The sequence below is a fragment of the Chelonia mydas genome, chromosome 1 (assembly GCF_015237465.2).
Source record: "Chelonia mydas isolate rCheMyd1 chromosome 1, rCheMyd1.pri.v2, whole genome shotgun sequence".
In the NCBI taxonomy this organism is placed as follows: Eukaryota; Metazoa; Chordata; order Testudines; family Cheloniidae; genus Chelonia; species Chelonia mydas.
The window spans coordinates 296,845,812-296,864,839 of record NC_057849.1 but is presented as its reverse complement, the minus strand read 5'-3'; the positions used below and the strand labels follow the sequence as shown (position 1 = coordinate 296,864,839).

The following is a 19,028-nucleotide window of genomic DNA, read 5'->3' as shown; positions in this document are numbered from 1 at the left end:
AAATTATATTCAAGTAATTCAGCACCTGCTTAATCAAGCTACAAAATATGGAATTAGATATCGGCCACTTCAACTTCAGTGATTTGATTATGTAGAAGAGAGAGATTGGTGTATATACATCTAATCCTATGAAATTAAATCAGGAAAATTAGCTGAAGATATTCGTAGGGGTCTGTTTGGTGTCTATTTGCATAAAATGTCAAAATACCTACTTATTGAAAGAATTCTTTTTGTGGTGAGAAGTGACGATAGAATTGAAGATACGTGTCTGTAGTTGTATTGGGTTAATAATAAAGAGGCTAGGAAGGTACCCAAAGTGTATTCTGATTAAACATAAATCTTGTCTGGGAAAACTGCTTTTGCATTATAAAAGAACTAAAATTTGTGAGTAACTGTCAAGACTCAGAGCTTAAAGGATACAAACTGTGTCCAATTATCAAATGTGGGTTAAGTTAGGTGCCCAAATTTTTCGTTTTAGCCCTTAAATCAGCACATAGTCAACCAAAATTCCCATATTTGCTGTCCAAATATAGTGTTTAGAATTTTTGAAATTTTCTAAGTAGAACAATAATGATGACTTCTCTTTTGGTTTGCAGACATAAAATAAAAATGACTGAGTGAATGACTGTTAAACACAATGTGGGAAAACTCTGTTGAACTCCAAGGTCTGCAAAATCATTAGAACTTAACATAAGTCTTTTTAGGTATTTTGCAAATAGCATTTACATTTCTCTTCCATTATGTCTGTAGCACAAGTCAACACAGTTCTAAATTCTTTGCTTTGTTTGCCCTTATTTCTCTTATAAAATCATTCACTATATATTATTTCAAAAAATAATTGTTACATTTTATTAATGTCTGTTGTTGGTGCAGGTTTCTCTTGGGCTTTTACATGCTCGTGCTACCCATATCCTGTGGCCTCCAAGGCACTGGCAGAAGTTACAACCTATGCTGCCCCCAGAACGTATACCACTTCGCAGTGATCAAGAATGACGTACATGTACATGATGGAGAAATGAAATATTGGTACTAGGATTAACCGTCAAGAGGGGTTGATGGTGTAACACAACGAATAAGAACACCAATTGTACTGTAACAGATACTGCTGCAGCAGAAATTCCCTTATGTTAAGGTGTCACTTTAAAATCACATGGTGCATTATTTTGTCTTGGAGTAATTATTCTCTGATTGTGGGGTATTCCAATGTTCAATTTTCCAGAAACAGTAAAATATGAGCCATTGTCTGTTCCAGTGCTCCTGTTGATAAGACATTATAACAGTCTATAAAATGTTTTAACCTTTTGGTTTTGATTTCTTTCTTTAACAGCTTGACAGATCCTTGAAACTTAATATTTTGTTAAAAATGTGAAGTCAATCCAGTACTTCATCATTTGAGTTGTCTGAATATGTAGAAGCATTTACTCATAATATATCATTTTGAATTGCACTATAATTGTTAAAATTGAAAAAGCAGCATTTCTATAGATGAAAAGCTAATTGTACAATTGTCCAAAAAAAAATAAAAATGCATCTTTAATCCAGTTATTTTCTTTTTCATTTAATGCAGCTTGTTGTTTTTATTAATAAATTGAATACATAATATTTTAAATTTGTTTTTCATTAATGTTTAATATAAACATTCCTTTTATATCCATTTGTTGAGACAGAGTTCCAAACAAAATATAATACTCATTACACCACAGCATCTATACAAAATACACTCTGTTGGTTTCTTAAGTACAATCACTTAGTGTTAATATTGATTGCCACATTTATTTGGAAATTTGTAAAAAGCTCCTTTAATATTATAAACACATTCCTCTACTAATGCACAAGTTTCCAGAGGCTGCATTATCAGTGAAGGGGCTTTGACTGATTTCCATTGACGAGTGACATTTCATTTCCTACATACTGAATTTTACTTCAGAGGGGATAATATTCAGAAGGATTCAACAGCTGGCACACCTGCGCTAGAGTTATGCAACCTTTCTCATCAGACTCCAAAACAAGGTGAAACTAGGTCTGGTGTTGGGTTTCAGTGCTAAGCTGAACTTCTGAGAAGACTGAAGTTAGCTATTCTATTCTATACAGGTTGCTCAGTAACTCCCGCCACAGCTAAATCTATCTACCCTATCTACTTATTATGGCTCCCAGCACTTTGGTATCCTTGAACATCATAAACCTAGACCAGGCTCCCCTTCCTTCCACCAAAGCCTCTCCCCAGTGTGTGACTCCCCCCCCGCCTTATTAAAACCAATGTGGTTTGCTTCGTTGTTAATTACAGACAGTCTTTGATTACTTGGATTTATTTAGGGAGACTGAAAACATTGATTTGTAATTCTTTCACATACTAGAATGGATTCAAAGAATTTGCCACAGCTATAATTAATTTGGGAGACAAGGACATACAAACTTACATTAAAGAAAAAGACGGAGGCGGGGCAAACAAAAACAAACAAAGGTAGAACATGTTACATGAATGTCATCTCTGGTGTCATTCTAGGTCTGTCATTCTTTCTGATTCTCTAGTTCAGTCCTTTCATCCTTATTTGTCTCTTGGGTATCAGCTAGGCAGTAGCTCTCACGTATGTTGACAGGCTGGCAGAGTCCTCTTTGCCCTTTTGGTTCACTGACATCCATTCTTCAGCAATGCCAGGCAGTTGTCAGCACTAAAGTCCTTTTAGTTCATGAAGAGCACCATGATTATCTTAATTATAATATTTCAATTCAAGTCAGTTGCACAGCAACAAGAACATTTGATAAGATTCCTTAGGTTCGCAAGCCTATTCTTCATGTAGCAGAGAGTGGCAGAAAGGCAGAGCATGGAGATGGGAGAGATTTTAGGGGATTGAGCAAAGGGTAAAGTAAATTCTGTCCCATAGACTCAGATGTGATATGCTTCAAAACCTCCTGGTATTTAGTTAACTTAAGCCCCAATTTATACAACTGAGTTTGTGCAGGCAGACACTTGCACCTGTTGCATTCACTTCAGTGGGACTCATCACAGGTATAAAACTCAGCATGCATGGACCCAACTGTGGGTTTGGGGCCTCAAATACTGTCTGCTTTGACCAACACAAGAAACATTACATTCAAATGAAAGAGCTGAAAATATTTGGTCTTCAGTATATTGACCTTGCTAGGTCTGCAAAACTAGTTCTTGCAACAGAAAAGTGCTTTGCTATAATCTTGACACCAGATAAATGTGGGTGACATATTCCCCTATGTCCTAATGCAAATGATGACCAGAGATTATTCACAGCATGACACAAAACTGCAACTAAGGCCACCTAAAAATCACTAAATTCACATCACTGAATATGAAGGTTCGACAAAGGAACACACAGCAGCAGCCGCATTTTTTGAGACACAAAAAATGGGAGTGAGGTGGGAGGAAGTTTTGTTTCATGGTCTCTGTGTGTATATAATGTCTTCTGCAGTTTCCACGATATGCTATGCATCCGATGAAGTGAGCTGTAGCTCACGAAAGCTCATGCTCAAATAAACTGGTTAGTCTCTAAGGTGCCACAAGTACTCCTTTTCTTTTTACGAATACAGACTAACACGGCTGTTACTCTGAAAAAAATGGTAGGTTCCTTCACCCTGGCCATGCCTCGACCTTCTCTCGTGTTGCACTGGTTCCACTACACAGAGGAGAGGGCTGGCTGGGGTTGGCCTTATGGGCCCAGTCAAGCCACCATGAAGTCCATAAGAGTTTTGCCATTGACTTCAATGAGATTAGGACTAGACCCTCAATTATTGGGGCAACACCCACAATATTACAACAGTAGAAGAAAAATACATACGTAGATCTTAGTTTCTTTCTGTGCAGGGAGCTGCATAAGTGCCCTGAATAGGTTACTTCAGCCATGCATTCTTCTCCTGTGTGCACCTCCCTATTATGCAGCATTGCTACTCTGGCCTGGTGCTGAGTTCTAGATTTCAGCCACAGTGAAAGGCAGGGTGTACCAGCCAAGCTATTGGTACTACTGGCAAACATGAGCAGCAACATCTGAGGCTGACAGAATGAAATTACATACAGCTGCAATGCATCAATACACTGAAAAGAAGCAATAAAGAAACTGGAGAGCAGGTGCAATGGATTGTGTTGGTGCTCTTAATTTGTCTTTCAGGATTTCCCTTCAACAGAGAGACATTAATTGTCAGAGCAGACAGAGCAAGCTCCCTCTTACAGTCATTCTTCCTGTAACATACCTAGAAATGTAGCAAGAAAGTTTAGCATAGCATTTCACAAAGCACCATGTGTTCGGTGGTGAAGCCTGTGCTACAGGAAGAATTCACACAGTGGTAAGGGGTCAGTGTAGCGCTAGAAGGGGCAACATAGGGCCTAGTTACAACACACTGTACTTTAATAAATAATGGCTTACTCCACTGTTACATGGTTCCTGAAGCACGAACACAAATGGAATACTGCTCCCCTGTTAGGCATCAGAGACCACTGCACCGACATACAAACTACGCGAGCGCAAAACAGGAAAATCAGTTGCTGTCCTGCTGAATATTTGTCTTTGATTTTTCTTTCACAAGGTTTTTTTTTTTTCAGATTTTTTCCCCCCCAGAAAAATTCATAAAGAGTGTAAGCTGTGTGCAAACAGCATTGTCGCTTGCTGTGTTTTTCAGAAACAAACTACAGTAGGTGTAACGCATGGAGGTCACAAATTTACTGTAAGTGCATGGAGTCAGAATCTAGCCATGGCTAGACTGCTGGCACAAGCCCTTTGAGCCTGTGCTATATCCCTGACTGTCTCCTTACCTAGTGTATCAATGATACTGTTTGGCATATTTAACCAATATTTCAGACACAGAAAAATTACTAATCCATCCTGTCACTAGCCAGTGTTCCACCTTGTGTGGCCTATTAAATTACTTGCACAAGGTCACAGAGAATGTCTGTGATGGAGCTAGGAATTAAACCAAGATTTCCTGGATTTCAGACCACTGTCTTAATTGAAAAACTATCCAGCCCGCTGAGCAGGTAACTATTGCAGATTGCTCAAGCCCCTTATGCCAGGTTGCTGAAGGAATGAGATGATGCTTTTCAGTGGTATGGTTTCTATTGGCAGACACCCTGGGGGTTTTTCACCTTCCTCTACAGCACGGGTCACTTGCTGGTTTAAACTAGTTTAAACTAAATGGTGGAGTCTCTGTAACTTGATGTCTTTAAGCCAGGACTTCAGTAACTCAGCCAGAGGGTCAGGGTCTATTACAGGAGTAGGTGGGTGGCCCGCAAAGTGCAGGAGGTCAGACTAGATGATCACAATGGTTCTTTCTGACCTTAAAGTCTCTGACAATATACCACTGTAATGCAGTTGCTGTCAGAGTAAAAGACTTGGGAAAAGTCCTTCATAACCGAACGTTTATTATATGGCAAGGGTGGGCAAACTATGGCCTGTGGGCCACATCCGGCCCATGGGATTGCCACCCCCTGTGTGCTGCGGGGCTAAGGCAGGCTCCCTGCCTGCCCTGGCCCCACGCCACTCCCGGAAGCGGACGGCACCAAGTCCTTGCGGCCCCTGGGAGAGGTAGGGAGGGGCAGAGAGCTCCATGCACTGCACTCACCTTCAGGCACTGCCCCCCCACAGCTTCCATTGGCTGGGAATGGGGAACTGCAGCCAATGGGAACTACAGAGGAGGTACCCACAGGCGAGGGCTGTGCGTGGAGCCCTCTGCCCCCCGCTCCTGGGGGCCACAGGGATGTGGTGCCAGCTGCTTACGGGAGTGGTGCAGGGCCAGGACAGGCAGGGCGCCTGCCTTAATCCCGCTGTGCATCGCTGCCACCCCGGAGCCTCTCAAGGTAAGCAGCGCCAGGCTGGAGCCCACACCCCAGTATCCTGCCCTGAGCCCCCTGCTGCACCCCTCCTGCACCCCAACCCCTTGCCCTGAGCCCCCTGCCACATCCCTGCTGTACCCCAAACCCCTCCCCTGAGCCCCCGCATACACCCCGCACTCCTCCTGTGCCCCAATCCTTTGCCCTGAGCCCCTTCCTGCACACCACACCCCTCCCACACTCTGCACTCCCTCCTGCACCCCCAACCCCCTGCCCCAGCCCTACATTCATGGCCCTGCATGCAATTTCACCACCCAGATGTGGCCTTCAGGCCAAAAGGTTTGCCCACCCCTACTATATGGAGGCTTATCCAACCATCTCTAAGAAGTCTGGGTCGAAACCTTTAGGTGCTTTAAGGCTTGAGTTTTAAGGTAAGAAAAGAGGCTAGATGCTAGTGGGGAGAGTTGAGATTGGCATACATACAGGCATTTGCAGCCTTTGGTCATGTGTTACTGAATGTTGCAGTAAATTTGGTGTCAATTTTTTAAATTTAACCTTTCCTGCTGAGTGTCAATTTTTTTAATTAAAAAAAAAAGTCGTGTTGCCTGGAACAGTGGTGCTCAGCCTTACCAGTTGGGCGGTGAAGGTTTTTATATTTTGTTTTGCTTGCAAATGTACTAGCTTACAAGGTAAATCATCACCACTGTCACTCAAGATTCACCTTGTAAGATAGAGATTTGCATGGCAAATATTGCCATTAAGCAAGCAATTTTTCTGTCCAAAGTTGTTTTTTGCTGGGACTTTTTTGTAGGCTGCTTTACTATCTTTTAACAGCTCAAAACCTGGACTTTAATTATTTTTTTTAAAACAGCAGCTATTTCTTCATTGAGTTATGGTCCCTAAGTAGATTCCAAAAGTGGGTGCGCATGTCCATCATGCACCGGAGCCAGCAATGTTCGTAGTAGAGACTGTTGACCCACATGTGCGTCATGCATCACCCGTGTGGCGCATTCGAGGCTTTAACAGGCTGTGCGGGTCGACACTGCTCCAGTTCCCTCTTACTGTCACATGGCCAGAGTATGAACCCTCAGTGCTCTTAGCTTGCTAAGAGAACTGCTCTTTGTATATAGTTTTAGTTCTTAGTTGTATTTAGTTGTCCATTTGTAGAATGTTAGGTCTTTTCTTGGACTTTCCCCCTCTGCATTTCCCTGAACTATGCCCCAACGGGACAGTTTTAAAAACTGTTCTTCATGTCCGTGCACCGTCTCTGTGAGCGACGAACACCACCATTGTCTTTACTGCCTTGGCAAAGCCCACACTGTCACCTGCTGCTCCATCTGCCACTCATTCCCATCCAGAATTCGAGCAGCCTGAGAACTTCTCTTCCTCAAGTGTGTCGTGGAGGAGGCTATGCGCCCACGTGCACAGTCAAATCCAGCACCACCGGCTCCGCCGGAGTGGCACGTGTCACCATCAGTGCGTGTCTCCCTGGGCCTTTCCCATGTAGTACCAACAGTACCGGCACATCCGTCAAAGCCTCACCATGCATCTATAAGAAGCATGGCCATGGGCATAAGGGTGGAGCCCCATTGGGGAGCACGTCCAAATACAGCATCGTCTCCCTGAGCCCTGCCAAGTAGGGTGAGAATTCATGCATCGATGCAGATACCCCTGCTGCAAAGAAGTTTCATACGAAGCACAAGCTGCTCCACAGATGCCATCCTCAGCTCTGGGGCCTGCACCACCATCCTCTGCTCTGGCACTGTCGACACTTCTGGGACCATCCGGTCTTTCATGCCCAGACCCATGTACACCGGGGTGCTTGTCCCCTTTTATGCCAACAGATGAACTTATGCTGGCTCTCCTCCATGCACCAGTCCTCTGCCCGCTTCAAAACTTCTGTCTCCGGCAGATGAGCCCCTCCTACTCCTCTAGCATCCTCTCTGACCTTCTCTGCCAGTACCCCCAATGGATGAACCCCTTCTCCTCATATACCGTCCTGCTCTGCCAGTGGCACCAGCAGCCCCTCCTCTGCCACACCTGTCTTTGGCCTTGGAGTGGTCCTCTGAGCCAGACTAGCCTTCTCGCCTGCCCAATCCTACAGCCCGGACTTTCTGCATTGTCCCTACCTGTCAGTCGCCCCATGGTTCTGCTACCTGTGTGTGCTGCCGATGCCTAGTGATCCCTAGACCTGGTCTTACTGGCCTGCTTGGGACCACTACAATGACCATGGAGTGCAACCATGCCCACATCACCAGTCAACTATGACCCATGCCACTGCTGCTTCCATTTCTGTTGGCACCATTCGCACCAGTGGCACCCCCAGACCCCACTGGCACTTCCTCATCACTGGATGGTTTGCTTCTATTCCATCCTTTCCCTACCCAACTGCCATGCCCAGTACCATGGATTACTTAGCTGCATGGGTGCAGCTCTCAATCATCCCGTGGAGGACATCCAGGGCCCCCAGAACCAATTCTTGGACACTCTGCAACCCCTGGGATCATCCCGTACCACACTGCCGATCCACAAAGCCATCTTATACCTGGCTCAGACTATCTGGCACACCCCAGCCTCCTACACCTCTACCCTGAAGCAGGCAGAATGCTGCTACTTCATGCCATCCGAGGGTATGGACTTTTTATTTACCCACCCGCTGCCTAACTCCCTTGTGGTAAATGTGGCCACTGAGTGTGCTGGCCAGCAACATTTGCGGTCCACACCTCCTGATTGGGCTGCGAAGAAGCTGGATCTTCTAGGACATAAAGTCTATTTATCTGCAGGCCTGCAGTTCCACATTGCTAGCTATCAGGCCATCTTGGCCAACTATGACTTCCTTTCATACTCTAAGGTAGCAGACTTCCAAGCCTTCCTTCCTCTGCGGAATCAACAGGACTTTCAAGATCTCCTAGATGAAGGCAAGTTGGTTGCCAAGATGGCTCTCTATGCTGTGGTTGATGCTGCTGACGCTGCATCCCCACCTTCTAGCATCCGGGGTAGCGCTCTGCCACCACTCTTCAGTCTAGCGGGCTTCCGAAGGAGGTACTCTTGACAACCATCAGTTGTTCAGTGATGAGACTGATAAATCCTTCTACTCCTTCAAGGACACCTTCCGGTTGCTAGGCATCTATATCCCAGCTCCTGCGCTCAGACAACAATGGTCAATTTTCCGACCCTGTCACCATGCTGCCTACTAGCCCTACCCTCAACAGACGCCTGAATTGTCCTGCCACCAACTACACTTTCAGCGCCCACATTACGCCTGTACTACTACCTCCATTGACTCCACCTTTCCACTATGTCTGTCTAAGCAGTCCTTTTAACTCTTTGCTCGAGACCTTTGAACCTTCTTCCATCTCTCCAGTCACACTGCAGATTATCTTTGGGAGTCATCTTGCTCTCCCTCTTTGCCCACCACTGGGGCAAGATCACCACCAATAGCTGGGTGCTCAACATTGTTCACCATGGGCACCTCATTGTATTCCTCTCCTTCCATCCTTGCAGCCCTCCCACTGCACGCCCTCTAGATCCTTCCCAATGCCACCTCCTCTGGGAGGAATTGACTGCCCTCCTCCAAAAGGGCGCCATAGAACATGTCCAGTGATGCTACCATGGCCGAGATTTCTACTTCCCTTATTTCCTCATGGGTGGCCATTGCCCCATTCTGGAGCTCTTGTCATTGAACACATTCACCCACAAGCCATTTCTGTATGCTCCTCCTCCCACTTATTATTCCATCTCTTCCCCATGGAGCTTGGTTTGTGGCTCTTGATATGAAGGATGCGTATTTCCATATAGTCATCCACCCCGCTCATCACGTTCCTCTGTTTCATGGTGGGACATTTCCACTATCAATTCCAGGTCCTTATCTGTGTAATTGCCACCACTCCCCATGTCTTCATGAAGGTTTTTGCCATTGTGGTATCCTACATGCAGCACCTGGGTCACTTTGTCATTCCCTATCTGGACAATTGGCTCCCTGTGGCCCCATCCCATGCCCGCCTCCTTACCACTTTACAGACCCTCCGCACCCTCCTCAACAGTTTAGGAATTTGCATTAATGCGGAGAAATCGGTCCTCGTTCCTACCCGCACAGTAACTTTCTTAAGGGCTGTCATAAATATAAAGGGAAGGGTAACCACCTTTCTGTATACAGTGCTATAAAATTCCTCCTGACCAGAGGCAAAATCTTTTCATCTGTAAAGGGTTAAGAAGCTAAATTAACCCCGCTGGCACCTGACCTAAAATGGCCAACGAGGGGACAACATTCTTTCAAATCTGGAGCGGGGGACGACAAAGGGTTTGGTTTGTCTGTGTGATGCTTTTGCCAGGAACAGATCAGGAATGCAAGCTTTACAACTCCTGTAAAGTTAGTAAGTAATCTAGCTAGAAAATGTGTTAGATTTTCTTTTGTTTAATGGCTTGTAAAATAAGCTGTGCTGGAGGGAACGTATATTCCTGTTTTTGTGTCTTTTTGTAACTTAAGGTTTTGCCTAGAGGGATTCTCTATGTTTTGAATCTGATTACCCTGTAAAGTATTTACCATCCTGATTTTACAGAGGTGATTCTTTTACCTTTTCTTTAATTAAAATTCTTCTTTTAAGAACCTGATTGATTTTTTCATTGTTCTTAAGATCAATGAAGGGTTTGGGTCTGTGTTCACCTGTATCAATTGGTGAGGATATTATTATCAAGCCTTCCCCAGGAAAGGGGGTGTAGGACTTGGGGGGATATTTGGAGGGAAGACGTCTCCAAGTGGGCTCTTTCCCTGTTCTTTGTTTAAAATGCTTGGTGGTGGCAGCATACGGTTCAAGGACAAGGCAAAGTTTGTACCTTGGGGAAGTTTTTAATCTAAGCTGGTAAGAATAAGCTTAGGGGATCTTTCATGCAGGCCCCCACATCTGTACCCTAGAGTTCAGAGTGGGGAAGGAACCTTGACAGGGGCTCACCTGGACTCTGTTGTGGCCCATGCCTTTCTTCCCTCTGACACCTTCCGTCGACCTCATCACTCTCATTGCGCAGCTCTGCTGTCATCCACATACGTGCGTCCATTGGTGCCTTTCCCTCCTGGGTCATATGGCAACCTGCATCTCTGTCACACCGTATGCTCATCTTCATATGCATTGTCTCCAGCTGTGTCTCCGCTCTGTCTATGATCTCCAGTCCGACCACCTAGACAAACCGGTCCTGATATCCCCCTCTGTCCTCATCGCCTTATCTCCCCCCATACCACCTCACCCCAGTTGCCTTACTTATCAGATGGGGCAGTCATTTGGATTGCCACACAGCTTAGGGCCTCTAGTCACCCAGGGAAGTACGGATACACATCAACATCTTGGAGCTATGGGCGGTCCACCTTTCCTGCTGGGCCTTCCTGCCTTTCACCTAATCCTGCCATATTTAACTGGTGTCGGACTACATGACGGTGGTTGTATATATCTACAAGCAGGGCGATTGTACATATTGACAAGCATCCTCCTTTGTAACTGGTGCCTCTGGCATGGGGCCACTTTACACACCGTCCACCTTCTGAGTACCAGCAACTAACGGACTGGACATGCTCAGCCACTCCTTCCATGCCTAACATAAGTGGGAGCGCCACGACCCCACTCTCTGGTCCATCTTTCGCCTATAAGGTATGCCGCGTTAAGACCCCTTTGCCATGCCAGAGAACCACAAACTTCCTCTTTTTTTTTCCGGGGGCCCTCAGCCCAGGTTCCCAAGACAACACCCTTCCCTGGACCACCAAACTCCTCTATGCCTTTCTGTCCAGCCCTCTGCTTCCCCAAGTTCTGTGCAAGGTGTGGTGCGACTGGGTGATGATTATTCTCATAGCCCCCTCTTGGCCTCACCAGTACTAGTACAGAGATCTTCTTCATCTCTCCACTCGCCCTCCGAGCCACCTCCCAGGCCGTTTGGATCTCCTCACACAGGCGCATGGTTGGCTGCAGCACCCCAACCTGAGCCCTCTCCATCTCATAGCTTGATATTTGGATGGGACTCATGTGTAGACAGAGCATGCTTTGCCCCCGTCCACGACATCCTTACCCATAGCAGAGGTCTGTCCACTCGGGCATGTTACTAAGTTAAATGGCACCTCTTCATCACTTGGGCACTCCATCACCAACAACCTGTGGACTCTGTCTCCATTCCCGTCCTTCCGGACTATCTCCTCCACCTCTGCCAGTTGGGCCTCACCCATTCCTCTGTCCAAATCCATCTGGTGGCTCTCAGTGCCTTCCTTCCCCCTGTGGATGGCTTTTCCATCTTCACACACCTGACTACCTCCCGCTTCTTTTGCGGGCTTCTCAATGTCTTCCCCGCTGTGAGGAAAGCTATTCCCTCTTGGGACCTGAATCTTGGCCTCTCTACCCTCACTAAACCACCATTTGAACCACTTGAAACCTGCTCCCTCGTTCACCTTTCCATTAAAGTGATCTTTTAAGTGTCACCTCATCATGGCAAGTTGGCGGCCATGATGGCAGGACCCACCATTAGACAAGATCTCCCTGTGTCTTCATCCCAAATTTCTCCCCAAGGTGGCCTCCCCGTTTTCCCTCAACCAGTGTGAACACCTCCCAGTCTTCTCCCCAAAACTGTACACCTCCTTCCAAGAGCACACATTTCACACCCTCAATGTATGCCGGGTATTAGCCCTTTACCTCCACTGAGTCTTCATTGTGGAGAGCTACCAGGGCCTCAACTTCTCTTCTCAGCGACTCTCTAAGTGGATCGCTCGTTGTATCGTGGACTGCTATACACTCTCCTGTGTTCCCCCCTCTGGGAGTCGCAGCCTACTGTACTTGAGCATATATTGCAATGTCAGCCTTCCTTGTGGCTATTCCATGGCAAGACATTTTTAAGGCAGCCACTTGGCCCTCTGTCCATCTTATCCACCCACTATGCCATCACTCCTGCCACAGCGATGGATGTGGCAGTCGGTCAGGTGGTCCTTCAAACTGTGTCTTCTCAAGAGCCCTCGCACCCACCTCTGCACTGAACACTGCTCACTACTCTCTCATGTTTGGTATCCACATAGGGACCATCACTCAAAGAAGAGGAAGTTATTTACTGTAGCTGAAGGTTCTTTGAGATATGTGGTCCCAATCTGGATTCTAATCCCACCCTCCTTCCCCTCTGCTCTGGACTCTTTTGCTTCCTGGTATGATAGAACTGGAGCAGCGTCGACACGCACAATCTCTTAAAGCTTTGGATGCACCATGCAATCAACACATGATGCAAGTGTGGGTCAACGGATACTACCATGAACAGTTCCAGCTCCAGTGAAGGGTGCGCATGCGCACCCACATTTGGAATCCAGATAGGGACCACACATTTCAAAGAACCTCCAGATACAGTAAGTAACCTCCTCTTCCAAATATCAGGCTGTTTTAATAATACAGTTGAAAAAAACCTGAGGGCTGAGAAAACATTTTCATTTTGGCTAACTAGTTGAAGTCATGCTGAAACTGCACATTATGCATTCTCATGTTTAACCCAGTCACAGATGGCTCTGCATTTTATTTAACATCTAACTTTGCCCCATATTTTTCTAATTGACTTTAAAATTGAATTGTACATCCTTTGGGGGCTGCTATAGATCACCTGCAGGATCTTTCTTAAATATACTTCAATTAATAAATGAAGCAATTGACAGAAATTTGTTTTTAACATTCCCCATAGCCTTACACAGTTGATTATTACAGGGGCTCATCATACAAATTATTACTAAATCATTCTGGAGTGCTTTGATGCCTAAAGATCTAAGAGCTGCATATACTACTTGAACCTGCTTTTCACATGGCTACAATTAAAGAAATGTATTTTCTTTTTTCTCTCATTGAGCCCTTCATTATGAATTTAGGTCCTGAAAGGGACATAGGAATGAATTAACTCACTGGTTCAGATTGTGGTCAGTACCTGATGTTCCCTATCATGAACAACTATGTATTAACTCGCCCATAGGGGAAGTTTCTTTCCAACCTCTGGTAATGTTAGTCATATGCCTTCAGGCATGAACGTTTAACTTCCTTATTTATTTTTGATCCTTTCTAATGTAAATATGGATGTTCTCATTATCTAGATACTTGTCTAATCCTTACTTTCAACCACAGTATAGGAAAAATCTGTCAGCAGATATGTTTCAAGTGGTGGCTGGCTCACTAGAGTTTGAAAATTTTAGTCTCAACCACTTGTAAAATGGAGCTAGATAGACGTACCTGGCTCTCATATCCATTGTATCTGTGCACCTCACCATCATGAATACATTTTAATCGCAACCAAAGGTAAGAAAGTATTGTAAAGTGCTTTGAGATATGTAGGTGAAAAATACTATATAAATGCAAACTATTAATATAACTATAATCATGATAGCTTATACCATAAGAATACAGCTGATGGAGATCAAAGGGATTGGGGCAGAGTGTGGTCACATGTCAGATTCCTAGTCTTTTGTTATCCCAGTGTCTTAGTCTTTCAGCAGCCATTTGTGGACAATCCTGGAATCGCTAGCTACAGTATCTTTCATTAAGAAATTATCAGCTGCTGTAAGGATTCTTTGGAAAATAAAGCTTTGACACAAAATTTGCTTGCCAGTTGAGTAGAACTTGTAATGGTTAGAAAAGTTGCTTCTGCAAAGTCAGGCATTGCACCTGAAGTGCGGAGCCACCTGGGTGCAGTATACCAAGTACTGATGCCCAGGCAAAGGCACATAAGTACCAAGCTCCTGTTTCAGGGTATACATTTTTGTGGAAAATGAAATCTCTTGTCATATACCAATTAACAAGACATTATTTTAATGTGTCACCATGGTACCATTGACAAGACTCCAAGCATGACTTTACAATGGCAAATTATTCCCTGGAAATGTCCAGCAGGGCCTATGCTAACGTCAGAGATGCTGAGGCCCGGGAGTTAGGATGGCTCTTACTAGGGTTTCATTCTCAGTACAAAGACGGTTAAGTCTCCAAAGGGAAAGAACCATCAAAAATAAAAATAGAAAAAGGGAAAACTTAAAATAAAGGAATTCACAAAGACGGACAGCATTATGACTATGATAGAAAGCTCTGCTTTTAAACCTTTAGACATTTCTTGAACTTTATTTCAACAATTATCAAGATTTCCTCCTGCTGCCAGAACTCTAAAGGGTCACTAGGTGCATTAAATGCCATGCAGTGATCTTCACAAACAGTTCTTCTGAAAAACTTTTAAGCAAGGGGAATTGCATTCCCATTCTGTTATAACTTTTAAAATCCATTCACACCTGAGGCTTTGAAGGACTAATTGGGCTAGAGTTCAAATCTCTTCTTTTTTAAATCAACCTTATTGGATGTGAACTGACTCCCCAAGAGAAAAGCGAACACTTGATTAGCACTACTTGAATGTAAATGCTCCTTGAATGTTTTCAGCTATGAAGAAAACTAACGATATTTGGTCCTTTAAATAATAGTAATTTAAATTGCTGCTGCCTTGTAAGACAAAGGAGACTTAAAAACCTATTATAAAACCCCACTTTGTAATTAGAAGTGTCAGATCACGCTCATCAAGATATACAGAACCCACCACAGTATACTTGCAGACTATCCTAGCTCTTCATATGACTGGAATTTTACAAGGCAAGTTACTACAAAATAACTCAGAGATCTGTCTAAGAAATTAAAAATGTAACCTCCCCCCCACAACCATCTGCCAGCTCATTCTTGGGACCTTTTCATATTACTCAGAGGAATCATTGAGCTTCCATTTGAACCCATCAGAGCAGGCAAATTAAGGTGTCTGTCTTGAAAACTAGTTTTTGCTTTCAGAGGTTTTTCCTGCAAGAATTAATTACATACTTAAGTGACAGGTTTTTTCCCTTCCTGAGAGTATCCAAGGGGACACTGATTTTAAAATCAGGTTTTTCTTTTCTCCACAAACTAATCTCTCCTTTTCATATAAATGTTTAAATTCTTCCCTGGACCATATGTGTTCGTTGGATAGATTACATCACATTGTGGAGATGAGAAATGCATCTTAGGCACGTACTATATAGGAAAGAGCAAGAGTTCAAGAGATCACACAGAACTAGATTCATAAAAAAACTAAGGTCCCTAAGTGCCACTTTAGGTATGTAAATCCTAGAATCAGGCCCTTGCTGGGAGTCACAAAACCCCACTCAGCTGCTGCTGAACCCTATAGGGGTCTAAATTTTTTCAGGAAAAGTTCCCTAGGTGCCTAGGGCTCCGTTTCTGTGCATGCAGACTGCTGCCTCACTCTAGGCATCCAGATTCTAAACCCAGACTGATGCATGATCCAGGGAAAGAGAGGTATTCTTCTGCCTATCTCCTGCAGGGCCCGATCACTAGGCGAGCTCAGAGCTCACCTAATGGATCTGGCTCCCGTAGGCAAACCCACACAAAACAGCGGGCATGCGGAGCTCCCGCCTCATAACTTTTAACTCAGTGTTTAAGGTACTCACCTGGGATGTAGCAGACCCCTAGTCCTCTGCCTAAGAGGAAGAAGGGATCTGCCACCTCTCAGGTGAATGCCCTAGCCTCAGGGGCACTTACCTGAGAGGTGCCAGAGCCCAGTTCAAATCTCTTCTCCCCCTCAGGCCGATGGGGGACCGGAACTGTTTTTTCCCTGCATCCCAGGATATTACCCTAACCACTAGGCGAAACTTATGAGGGAGGTTGTTGTCCTCGCTAAAACAGCATAGGTGCCTATTTCCAAGAGATGGTTTGCAACTGAAAATCCCACACAGAGAGGAGCCTCCCTGCAGCCCAGGCTTTGTCGCTGAACTCCCTGAGATGGATGGGGCTTAGGGCACACCCCTCCCATTGGCTCACTTAAGCGGGGAACTGCCTAGCATGCTGGTTTTCGTGATTCCCATTGTCTGGTGCCCCATTCATTGTATATGAAGTGTGGACGCCTAACTCAAGCTTTGGGAATTCCAGTGATTTTTCTAGGCACCTAAAATTTAGGCATGGTGATGCTGAGGTAACACGAAGTAAGGAAAAGTGGGATAATGTGTGGAAGAATTATTGTTTGTGAGCCTGAATGATGGTCCCCTCCCCCAGCACATATTCATCAGTTTTCACCTCACTGTACTGAGCAAGGCTTCTCTTTGCTTATTTTGCGTTCTGTGTTTATCTATTGTTGCTTGAGACATCAGAGCAGAGGTTAATGTTTCCCAGCTTGCTTTATGCATGAGGACAGTGGTGTCTCGGTCCGAGGGGCAGAGATAAAGCTATTAAAAACTCTCAAGTCACAGGAGGCTTACCTGTCTGTGCTGAGTGGGCTTGAGGGAAAAGAGTCTTTCCTTTATAGCAAATAATCCCATGTCTTGGATGAGATGCTGCACCAAATAGTTATGTGATATGCAACTATAATATTTTTGAACTTGTTCCTCTCAAACGTGTTCCTTATAAATATTAAACCTACAATTCTCCTGATCACAGCTAATCCATTACTACAGGTATGCAAGGAAGAGTTTACAGTAAAAGGGTGAATTCACCTTGTTGTAGAGGGCCTTATGCAAGGGGGCTACAAGGAGGAGCCTGTGACCTTTGTGCATTGCAGATGGGGTCCAGGCATTATCCCACATAGGGGCAGTGGTGAAGAAAGGCAACAGGAGCCATTTTTATAAACTTCAGTTACCATAATAAACTGTATAAGATGAACATGGGCTGTGAATACCATAGTGTCTGGTATGCCATAGTGTCTGGGGGGTGGAAAGACCCGGCTGCACTGCATCCCCTATCTAGGATCTGTGTTAGGGCTTAATTTTACATCCCCAATCTTCCCCCACCCTTGTATTTCTCCAGAAGAGGTGACACAGGGTGAGAGAAGAACTGCCAAAGGATGGGAATAAGATAGGGATGAGATTCACACACAATAACATCATCTTGCGTTAATTAGGGTTCTTTTGATCTCGTGTTATTTCTGCTTTATTTTATACATTGTAATTTTAACATTTTAATTTTCTCCTTAATCTAGCAAAATACTGTGTCACTAATGCTGTATCTTTTAGAAATCACAAAGTCGTAAATGTTGCCCTTTTGATGTCCACACCTGTATTTGTCTGGAATTTCTATGGACATTACAAGAAGCAGCACCCAAATACTGTGTTTCACAGAGGCATTGTTCTTCTTTGAGAGTTGCTAGCGAGCGTGGATCGGAGGTGCAGTGCTCATTTTTCATTTTGGTCTGTTTAATTTGAGCTTTCCTTACATAGCAATTTACACAGCCAAACTATGTCTGACAGATGATACATGGCCTACCGGTTGGCTAGACAAAGCTAATGTACGTCCTGATTCAAAAATGGTACTTAGTCACACGGCCAACCCTAAGCATGTGAATAATCCCATTGAATCAAAAGGGCTACTGATGTGCTTGAAGTTCAGTGTGAGCTTAACCAGCTGGCTGAGTTAAGGCCCTATTTTAAAAAAACCCACAAAACACAAGGTAGAGGTTGTGCTACCTTTGATCCTGATAATACATCAGTTTGATACAGGCAGCCCCAGGTTCATCTGCACAACCCTATTGACATCAGTGGGGGTACCCAGGGGCTGCCTCAGACTTCTGCATGGATCTGGTTGCAGGATCAGGATCTATAATTTGAATGCCTTACATTCAATGTACGCCTGCAGCTTTAGAGGCTGGGATGAGGCTGAATGAAGCTATTGCACTTTGAGGTAAAGTGTACTCAAAATTACACTGCAGTCAACTCCCATACACGACACAGGTAAAACAATTGCATTATTTTGCTATCTTTCAATGCTTAACTATCACAGAAAACATCCACAAAATATAGTATTTCTAAAATTTGTTACTGTATAGAATAAGCTCCCATTAATACAGGAAAGACCATGTATCAGCTCTCAGGATAACTGAGTTCCTCTGGCTGTCCTGAAGTTAACTCTCCAGTCACAGACAGATATAATGGCTATAATGAAATAACCACCTGGGACTTCTTGCATTTTAACAGGCACACAGTAAATAGCTGCTCCTAGCTTTTGGCCTTTGTGGCTTTTAGTCATGGCGGTGGATCCTGATACTATTGCCCTTTGATTCTCCAGTCTTCATAGCATACTTTTTATCCCAGCATCACATCTGGTCCTCTGTGGTGTCCTTTAGTTAAAATCTCTCTTTGCAGAGAGCTTTCGTAATCTCTGCACTTTTAAAATGGATCCTGATTATTTTCCCCTCTGTCTTTCCCCCAGGGTTTCAAACATATCATCTTCTCTTATTTTTCCTTCCC

The 19,028-nt window shown here is 44.5% G+C and overlaps 1 protein-coding gene across 2 annotated transcripts in view; it reads left to right on the top strand.

The window, feature by feature from the left end:
- The window catches only part of IMMP2L (inner mitochondrial membrane peptidase subunit 2), a 796,496-nt gene extending 794,955 nt beyond the window's left edge, over positions 1 to 1,541 (top strand). For both annotated transcript variants that reach the window (XM_043549521.1, XM_027833115.3), the window contains one exon: positions 874 to 1,541. In XM_043549521.1, the coding sequence (XP_043405456.1) occupies positions 874 to 1,033 (160 nt within the window). In that variant the 3' untranslated portion in view covers positions 1,034 to 1,541. The remainder of the gene's footprint in view (positions 1 to 873) is intronic.
- The last annotated feature ends 17,487 nt before the right edge of the window (positions 1,542 to 19,028 follow it).